Source organism: Lactuca virosa, chromosome 2 (genome assembly GCF_052849685.1).
Source record: "Lactuca virosa cultivar CGN04683 chromosome 2, Lactuca_virosa_CGN04683_v6, whole genome shotgun sequence".
Lineage (NCBI taxonomy): Eukaryota > Viridiplantae > Streptophyta > Magnoliopsida > Asterales > Asteraceae > Lactuca > Lactuca virosa.
Window position 1 is genome coordinate 198761754 of NC_136427.1, and position 10785 is coordinate 198772538.

General features: G+C 34.6%; 2 protein-coding genes across 2 annotated transcripts; one reads left to right on the forward strand and one right to left on the reverse strand.

The window, feature by feature from the left end:
- Nucleotides 1–6124: 6124 nt before the first annotated feature.
- Nucleotides 6125–7829, forward strand: NIC1 (nicotinamidase 1). The gene is made up of 5 exons (XM_079079045.1): nucleotides 6125–6312; nucleotides 6656–6839; nucleotides 6902–7035; nucleotides 7103–7288; nucleotides 7566–7829. Exons 1-5 carry the CDS (start codon nucleotides 6169–6171, stop codon nucleotides 7653–7655), a joined length of 738 nt encoding a protein of 245 aa, XP_078935171.1. The 5' UTR covers nucleotides 6125–6168; the 3' UTR covers nucleotides 7656–7829.
- On the reverse strand, nucleotides 7800–10359 carry LOC145159990 (protein NETWORKED 2C-like). Its single transcript, XM_079079043.1, has 2 exons — nucleotides 10010–10359; nucleotides 7800–9910 (listed from the first exon to the last, which is right to left on the reverse strand). The coding sequence occupies exons 1-2, from the start codon at nucleotides 10101–10103 to the stop codon at nucleotides 7800–7802; spliced, it is 2205 nt and encodes a 734-aa protein (XP_078935169.1). The 5' UTR covers nucleotides 10104–10359.
- Between the last annotated feature and the right edge of the window lie 426 nt (nucleotides 10360–10785).

The following is a 10785-nucleotide window of genomic DNA, read 5'->3' on the forward strand; positions in this document are numbered from 1 at the left end:
AACATTGAAAATTGAAAATTTCTATAATTATTATTAAAATGGACCATTTATGTAAATTTTATAATATATATGAGACCATTTATGTAAAATTCTGTAAATTTGTTATAAAAAAGGGACAACTTATTTTGAAAGATAATTATTCACGTAGAGTATTGTATAAATACTTATAGAATAAAAACGATATTTTTATTGCATAAAATTGTTAAAAAACAATATATCAATATTATTTTGTTTAATTTTTGGCATATATGTTTAATCTTTTGCAGCATAGTTTTCGTGGATGACCTGCAGAATGTACTTTTAGAGGGGCGTTTGGGACTGTGTTGAAAAAGTACATTACAAAACTAAATAGTAGGCGACTTGAATTATATCTAGAGACAGCTTTTGGGATCTTCATTGGTATGCCCACCCCGAATGGTGACCCGATGCTCTGTCATTTGATGAAGTTGCATGAGGTTCGTGATGTAGAGGTAGTCAGGGCTGGGAGGTTTCGGTTCGAGTTACAAGGCAGGGTGGTTGAATATGGTGAAACATAATTTTGTTTGATTAGTGGTTTGAGATTTGGACCGTATGTTGATATAATAAATACAAAAGTCAGCAGAAGTTCAGCATTAAGGAATCGGTTGTTCCCTAATGTGAGAGATGAAGATTTACGGCTGAAAGATTTAGAAGACTACGTAAAAGGGCCAGAATTCTCGACGTGTAGCGATGAGGATGCAGTAATGGTTATGCAAATGATATTTTTGTTGAGGGGTCTCATAGGACGAGACGGCAATATGTGCATTCCGTCAGCAGTGTATGAGCTAGCCGATAGTCAATATAATTGGAACAGGTATTAAATTTATTATTTATTATTTATGTATAAATACTTGATGATTTATATTATTTATTAATGAGTACGACAGGTTTGCATGGGGTACGTATTTGTGGAGGTATAGTGAAACACAATTACGATTATGGTTTGGTAAAATCTCTAGATATTTACGAGATAATGACGGTGAGGGTTACACAAAGAGGATGAAGTATACTGTTTTAGGTTTTCAGTTTCCGTTTAAGGTTAGGTTTTCTGGTCGTCCCTGTTCAAGGAAATAAGTCCGTCGAATGGTAGGTGGACGATTATTAATCTTGAAGGCACGAATTTGGAACCTGGGAAACAACATTATTTGAGGCGTATAGCAGTCGGGATGGTTGATGGACCACATTGGAAGGATATTGATCGGGTAAGTGACCATATATGGACAACATTATTAGATATTTGAGGCGTATATATCTAATAACTTATAATTTTTTTGAAGGTTTTAATTCCAATCAACATATCGCAACTGCATTGGTATTTGGCTGATTTGGATCTCCTTACATGGAAAGTGACCATATATGATTCAGCTGAATGGTGTGGTTTCTTTAAAATATATGCGGGTGACAGTAGTTTCAAATCGTTGGGAGATAGTATATTAAGTGAACTAGACCACATATCATATTGGGCCCATTTTCCCAATAGACAGAAACCTACTGAGGTGAAATTCGTTAAATCTAAACATGTGCCGCAGCAGGAAAAAGTAGAAGAAGGAGAAAGACGAGATTATGGAGTTTTTGTGTGCATGTTCATGGAAATGCTTACATCGGGTGTACCAGTGGAGACACGTCAATCACCTAGAGATACGGGATTTACTTACTGTAATCGGATGGCAGAAATTATTTGGAATAGTAGATTTTGGTTGTGTTATTTGGAATAGTAGACTTTGATTGTGTTATTTGGAATACTGGCTTTTGATTGTGTTATTTACATACAACTACACCTATTAAAACAAAACAAACATGAGATACCCAACAATTAGAACAACTACCAACAGCTTGTACATACGTATGCTCTTCTTGGAATCACACATCCCTTTCTCCATGCTTGCCACTAGACTCTTCTCCTTACTCAGGAGAAACTCCAACTCAGCATTCTTAGTCCTCAAGTTTTTTATGACACCAAGATCCTCTTTGGAATCCAAGTGTTGCTTCATGGAATAGATGAGGTTTTTGTAGTAACCATCTTCAAGTGCAACATCTTTCCATTCAAAGTAATCACATTTCCTCAGTCTTGTCTGTATCAAACCCACATGAATAAAACATCAAAACACAATGACTAATCACCCAAGATGTATTTTAAACAATCGTTATTGTACATGTATTTTTAGAAACGAAGCTTACCAAGCTGTTGTTGCAGTTCCAAAAACGTCTGTTGGGGTTAGTGAGTTTCCAACATGTTCGTTCCTTAGTTGGAACATCGCAATCACAATTGTTAACATCGTCTTTAACAAACACACGAGCAACTTGGAGGCGGTTTCTTGCATTGGATGAGCTCATAGACATTGTGTTGAAGAATCGAAGTGGTAAGAAAGAAATAAATGAGGTCCAAATTGGGGTTTTTGACACATCACTTAAGAACTGTTTTCTGCGGATCAGTGCACACCTCTGCGGATCAGTGCACACCTCTAAGGAGCAGTGTGCACCTCTGCGGACCAGTGTACACCTCTGCGGATTACCAAACAACTCTGCGGAATAAGTAATATAAAATCACTTTACCATGCGTATCCTTTCATCGATTCTGTACCATTTCTTCTTGATTTCATTTTTTTAAAAAAATTAACCCTTATATTTTCCGCCATAATGGCTTCCATACCATGGAGCGCTGAGGATAACCTCCGTCTAACTCGTGCATATATTAATATCCACGAGACCACCAGGGTGAATGATCCAAGTTATTGGACGCGTTTAACTTATGCCTTCAACGCTGACCCTCAAACTGCCCCAGAAAACTACCGCAACACTGTTGACATCACAACAAAATTGTATGAATTAAAAACAGAAGTCTTGGTTTTCAACAATCTTTATACCAAAATTGATCACGCACGTCTGAATGAAGATGAAGAAGTCATCCTGTACGCGGCTAAAGCGGAATACATATCCATTAGGACGTGTTAGAATTCGAGTTTGAAGGCCCTTGGAATCTATTAAAAGATCTCCCGTATTTTTAATTTGTATTGCGTTTGTAGAATGATATTTTAATGTAGTTTGTTTTTATTAGGTTATTTATATGCACCAGTTTGTATTACGTTATTTATATGTATTTGGTTTGTATTATGTTATTTACGAAACTAGTTGAGTTAACTTCTACTTTATTCCATAGAACATAAAATATAAAACAGTACAAATACATGGAAAACATACATCAGTAGCAAACATATTACATAAAACATTTCACATAAAAAACCATTCTACATGAAATACTGGTGGTTCTTAACTAGATTCCAAACGTCCACATACTCGAAGTCTTTTCCCTCATGCTCGAAAATGTAATGATCTAAAATCATTTCTACAAGAGCTTCCTCGTTTGAGTAATAATAATTACTACAATTTTTAAGATGATGATACCATCGATTGAACCATGTGATTTCGTTCTTTAACTCCATCCACTTACTAAGAATATTTACTTGTACCCGATATTCTCCTTGTCCAAACGAGAGGTTGAACATACTTGTTATGCGGGTCCATTCATCACCTCCAAGGTAATCAGGGGTAACTATTGTTGTTTCACCTTCAAAAATGTTCAACCAACATCGTCTTATAACCATCACCTCTATTGTCGTCCATGGACGTGGAGTATCGGACGACGATGTTGCATTCGTAGAAGTTGATGCATTGGAGGTCATTTCTATATTTTTCAATACTGGGGTAAGTTGATACAATATTTAACCGGTATGACAATTTATACACTGATCCGTATAGGTGTACACTGATCCGCAGAGGTGTACACTGATCCGCTGATAACAGTTCTTTAGATTCTCAAACAGTTATGTGGATTAATATAAAACATAAGTTCATTATTTTTAACATTTTTTTGTCAAATTATTTACATAATCACATAAGGTATTAGTGTGTTTAAAAAAATTAATATTAATAAACGAAAATGAACGAAAAAAAAATTAAAAAATCAAAAAACAGCAATTCCGCAGAGCTGTAGCGGATCCGTAGAGCATCTAATGGATCCGTAGAGGGTGCTCTGCGGATCCTTTGGTCATTTTACAAAATATGTTTTTCATTGGTTATTTTCTTAAACCAACCTACTTTTTTGGTTATTGTCCGAATTTTCTCGTAATAGTAATAATAATAATAATAATAATAATAATAATAAGATAGTTACTTGATTATTGCAACATTCAGTCATTCAGAAATATGTTCTAGGATCATGACAAAAGAGAAGTAACTAGTAATAAGCTGGTCGGTTGGGAGAATCTCTTGAAATGGGAAAGCATTGGGGCCTACCTTGATTCTATGAAGTTGTGGTCCTCGTAATAAGCTGTAGATGTCATTTGAGTCCCTGTTATTTTTAGAAATTGCTCTTATAACCCTATACTAAGACACAGTAGCTGTCACTCATTACAAGAATACAATAATGTTTTTCTAACTTTACTTATTAATTGTTGACTCGATCTGCTTTTAGTGGAAAAAGTCATTTCGTATAAAAGATTATGTTCTCATATTCGGATTTATATAGCTTTTTATCAAGTTCTAATCAAATTGCTAAATATAAAACATTATTGGTGGTTGCAAAGATGAATAACTTTTTTTTCCCAACAAAATGTTACTTTTTTATTCTATTATCCTTATGTTGGTTGATTCTACTAATCTAAATAATGAAAGTTCAATGATCAATTTATTTATTTAGCAGATAATAATATGTTTTGTCTCCCTCTTGTCATGATCGATGAAGATATTTATGTTAAGTACAAGGGAATAAGAGATCACTATATGACAATGTTTCGATCGTAATAACGAATCTCTTATATTCTTGTATGCTTCTTGAACAAAAGGATTTTCAGTCAATGATATAAAACAATGTATTTGTCATAGGAAACTTTATAAAAATTATGTTAATTTTCTGTGAATACTTTGCTTTTCTTGTGATAGATTGAAGTAATTTTGTACTTTTATCCTTGTGGGACAAACAAATAACAAAAGTAAAAGTTTTATCCCACACCACTAACTTAGACAAGAAAATGATGGGGAAGACTTTATATATAAAAAAATTATTCTTTTTGTCCCATTTTCATATTGTGACCCGACTCAACACTATTGAGGTCCACTCAAGTCCATTGTTTAGTATGGTTAATTATATGTTTACACTAGATTCCATTATCAACGTGGTTGATATATAATTGTTTTTTTTTATTACCATATTGAATTTGATTTTTTTTTTTGTCAATATAAAGGAAAATGAAAGAGTTAGATATGTACTTTCATCCATACGAGACAAACATAGAACAAAAGTAAACGTCTGATCTTATATTGCACTTCTTACAAAATAAAATGAGGTAGATAACTTTATATAAAAGAATTCTTCCCTAAAAACTATATTCACATCTCTTTGTTGTTCCTTTGAGATTAAACTTTTTTTTGGGTTGGAGACATGTTTATTTTTCTATTTTCCAAGTTGGATTAATAGAGACCATTGGTAAAATCTAGTATATGAATGACAAACATCTTTCCCTTTAACTATATAAAACGACACCTTACAAAAAAAAAGCCACTACAATATAACTTATTTTCTTTTTCAGCACAACATTATTTTTTGGTAAAAAAAACCATCACTTGGTTCCATTTTTTTGTAAAGGTGACCATTTAGCATCTTATGTAGTCAATTTCCAGGTTACAAACTGATGAGTTGACATATTTACTGACATGATATTTATATGAGATGATCAATTGACATTATCTGATATATTATGTTTTGGTTTGGTAAATAAGAAATCTGATATATTATGTTTTGGTTTGGTAAATAAGAAAACTAACCCAAAATATATTGGATTCAAACCTCAACCTCCACCACCTCCTTCATTGACTTAACAAACACACATTGACCACTCGGATATAGGCATATAGCCATTTTCATGTCGATAATTTATAAAAATAGCAAAAAAGGACCATTCAAAATATTTTTCAAATCCTTAGGGGTGCCAATTATAAAATAAATCCCGTAAAAAACAATCTAAAAAAGGTGAGATATATTATTTAATTAATTAAAAAATCCAACACAGATTTGGTCCAATTGAATTGGTGTGTATACTATATATATATTGCGTTGAATGCGTTGAGTTGAAAATCGATCTCTGATCGGCGAAAATGGCGTCCGGAAAGGCAATAGATCTGGTGAAGAACGAGCTACCCGTGAATGAGGAGTCGGTGGTGTTTTCCGGTGACCTCCGTACCGGTCTTGTCCTCGTCGATATCGTTAACGGCTTCTGTACCGTTGGCGCTGGAAATCTGGTAAAACTTTCCCTCTCATTTAAATTTTCGCAATTTCATCTCTAATCTCTCTCTCAATTGTGCAATCGATCGCATATGTGCAGTAACACGTTATAATCCTCCAATCTTCTCTCATCTCCTTCAAATTCATATGTTGTACTACCATTAATGAATAGCAAGCAGAGTTCCTATCTAGCTCTGAACTAAATTTTTTATAGGTCATGGAAGTGGTTTCGACTTTTAACCTAAAATTGATCTTATCTGCTTTTCAATCGAACACATTACACTCAGTTTAACTGTTTAATCGATGAATGCGATGCTAAATTATGCTAGTTTTCTAATGCGTATCATGATCTTGTTTCAGGCTCCAAGAGTACCTGATAAGCAAATATCTGGAATGGTTGATGAATCAATACAACTTGCGAAAGTGTTTTGTGAAAAGAAATGGCCTGTGTTTGCTTTCCTTGATTCTCATCATCCAGATGTCCTTGAACCCCCATATCCTCCTCACTGTATAATCGGGACAGATGAATCAAATTTGGTTCCTGGTAAATTTGACTTTTCTTCATCCAAAACTACTTTTTTCTGTTCTAATTTTGACCTTTTGTAGACTTACAATGGTTGGAAAATGAGTCGAATGTGACACTTAGACGAAAAGACTGCATTGATGGATTTCTTGGTTCTTTTGAGAATGATGGATCAAATGTGTTTGTAGATTGGGTGAAAACACACCAAATTGAAGTTGTAAGCATTGTGTTTGTATATAGTGCAATCAAATAAAGAGTAATTTATATCCACTTTTTTTTTTCAGATTGTGGTTGTAGGGATATGCACAGATGTATGTGTATTGGATTTTGTTTGTTCTACGCTCTCTGCAAGAAACCGTGGTTATCTTAAGCCTCTAAAGGATGTGATCGTGTATTCTGGTGGATGTGCAACTTTTGATCTTCCACTACATGTTGCCAAAGACATCCCTGGTGCTCTTGCTCACCCTCAGGTACCCGTGTCTTCATTGTGTCAGTGTCCCACATCAGCTAGACACAGTCACATCTGTTCTCATTAAGAAAAATCTCCTATTGTGGTGGACCCCGTTGGTTTTCAACCAATTGTAAACAATAAAATAATAAAAACAAAATTAGTGGGTCCCATAAATAATCAAAGCTCCTACCAAGTCCACTTTGTCTTTGTATATGTTGGAGTCTGTCATCTCTCCTATTTTGGAGAGAAACTCATTATTTACCATTTTGCCACTTAACTTTAAATCTCACTAACAGGAACTAATGCACCATGTTGGGCTATACATGGCAAAAAGCAGGGGAGCTATTGTGGTGTCAGAAGTGTCATTTACACCATCAAAGAAGTGATCTTCCCATTCCCATTCCCATGTTTATGATATTTAAAAAGCTATTAGAATCACAATTCACAAATGATGTCACTTTTTTTTTCTTTGTATATATGTTCCATTTTTTTAAACTCAGATACATTTTTGTACAATGGTTTTTATATATTTATATGGACATACATCCACCTTTCTTTGATCTTGATTTCTTAGGGCTGCTCATACAAGAAAAAAAGGAAGACTTTTGCGTCTTTGACTTAACCCCAAAAAGGAATGACTTCAAGGGTATTATCGACTTGCTGGAAGATAATTTCCCCTTCTGTTGTTGATTCGGATTCTTCAAAAGCCCAAATTCCTTTTCTACCCTTTCCAAAGTCTTCTCCAACTCAAGTTTTATAGCAACCACATGATCTAAACTTGCTTCAAGTTCTTTCCTAATTTCATTGTGTTCTTGTTTCTTTTTCATAATTTCACCTTGGAACTTTGCAGCATCTTCATGGCTACTGAACTTAATTCCCTCCTCGATATTCGATAAATACGTGAATCTCATCCTTAATTCATCTTTTAGCATAATACTTTCCTCCAACCATATTGTAAGTTTACTCTTTATATCTTTAAGATTTTTATATATCAACTTAATATCTGACCTTGATTTCGCCTTTTTAATCTCATCATTTAGATCTTCAATCTGGGTTTTGAATTTGTGTACCTGATGGAAAGCAGTGCTGAATTTCAACCAGAAGTTAACATTCTCATCAAGAATCATATCCATGGCAGAAAAAGCTTGAGCTTCTTCATCAATGGTGGTCTCACTCTCATCTTCATGAGGTATGTTTTCTTGAACAAGTCTCAACTTCTGTTTTAATCCTTGGTTTATTTTCTGTTCTTCACTCAATTTCTTCTTAGTATCCTTGTAGTGTCTCAAGATCGTGATGTACTCTTCTAGAATGATCTTATCTTTGTCTTCAATCCCATTCAACAACATCGATTGCCAACTAATGTCAATGTTCTTTTCTTCTGATTTTGATTCAACAACTGGTTCGTTGCATACACAAGTATGATCACTTTCTTTTGGTAGTTCGTCTTCTATTTTTTGAATTCGTGTTTGTAGATCATCTTCCATTTTTTGAATCTGTGTTTGAAATTCGTCTTCCATTTTTTGAATCTGTGTTTGAAGCTCGTCTTCCATTTTTTGAGTTTGCGTTTGAAGATCGTCTTCAAATTTTTGAGCTTGTGTTTTCATATCGTCTTCCATTTTTCGAATTTGTGATTGAAGATCATCTGCTTCTTTTCTTAACATGTCTGCAAGAACAGTTTGGGATGAAATCGAGGATTCTAAAGTAATCACCATGTTCACAAGCGTATCAATCGTATCTGCCAATTCTGTAATTTTTTCTGGATTCTTCGATACGCCTTCCAAGCTTTGATTTGAGACGTTTCTGATTTCTTGTTCGTGTTCTTGTTCTTGTTCTAGATCTGATTCCGAATTATATTTCTGCTTGATTGATTTGAGTTTTTGTTTAGCTTGATCGAATCTCTTGTGCTCTAATTTAACATCGTAGCGCAATTTCTTTTGATGATCTTGTAACATAGCTAAGGTCTCTTGGCATGACTTCAAAGCTTCTTCCGCCATTAAAGTACCTTTATCGTCTTCTTCGATTTTCTTACATATTTCATATTCATCTTCTAATCTGCAAATCCTCTGTTGATTTTCGATTATTTGGGTTTCCGCATCCCAGTACTCAGCAAGGCTGTTCTCGTAATAATTCTTCATGGAATCCTTCATCATTTCCATCTCGAGGATTTGCTTTTGAAGATTATCAATCTCTTCGAGAGCATCGTCTTTCGTCAATCCAGATTTCGGAGGACTTTGATTTTCCTTTTCTTCGCTCGTCTTTGTTGCTTCGATCATCTTTGATGCATTGTTGAGAACACGATTCACGTCTTTGTTAACAGGTTTTGGGGATTTAGGGATTTTGATTCGATTTTGACGATTGAGTTTAGGTGTTTTCGGAGAATCGTAGTTGAAATCATCGTCGTCTTCATCGAGGCTTAAATCGACTTTTTCCGGACAAATTGAAGCAATGGTGGTGTTTGCTTTCTGCAAATCGCCCGATAATTTATCATATCGTTCAGCTAATGCTCGATAAGCACGAAGAGTTTCCTCGATGAAGCTTATAACATCCGGCCGGTGTCTATAATACATCTCCGCCCTTCTAGCGAATGAATCGCCATCGTTTTGAATCAAATTCAGAACGTGATCCACCTTCATATCCATATCTGCAAACAATCATACAAAAACTTGTTACATTTCCGATGATATTTCCAAATTTGGATAATTAATCAATCAATCGATCGACGATCGGAGTGATGAATCACCTTGGAGATTTAGTTCGAGCCATTTGGACTGCTTAGTTCGAATGTGACTAGCCCACCACCACGAATGCCCGCCGCCTGTTGCTTTCTGTAACATCTTCTCCAATCAATGACGTCCGTCAGATCTGCTTTCCTTCCTCTTGTTTTACTCCGTCGTGTTTTCTCTCCCCCTCCAGTTTAACGCCGGAAAATCCACACAGAGGGGAGAGAGAATGAAGAAGAGGAAGGGAAGTTGGAGAGAAAATTGTGTAGCAAACCAGACAAAGAGCAAAAGGGTAAATGGGATAATTAGGCAACACTAACAACAACAAAAATTGTTTTTTTTGAGGCAAATTAGGAAGCATTGAGGGTGATGGGGAATGTTATGAAGAGAATTTGGCGCTCAAAATAGAAATGATAATAAAATGTTGAGAGGTTATTTAGCGCCAAAATCTTTGCACCACCTACAAATATATGGAGGTTGGGAAAATGGATTTTTTTTATGCCACATGTATAATCTCTTAAATAAAATAATAAATCATATTTATGATATTTTATAAACATACCATGTTATTGAGAAATTTTAAGTAGTTAAGTTCATTGGTATACATAATTTCTATAAACCCTAAACCCTAAATCACGAGATTGATTAGATATTTAATTTGAGTAATTTACATTTTACACCCGTCCTATAAAAAGGGATGGGTGTGAACATGAAGACATCTCGAAAACAATAAACTTCTCTTTTTATTAAACCCTACAAACTTTTATGTTATATTGATACATTTGTCTTCCTAATT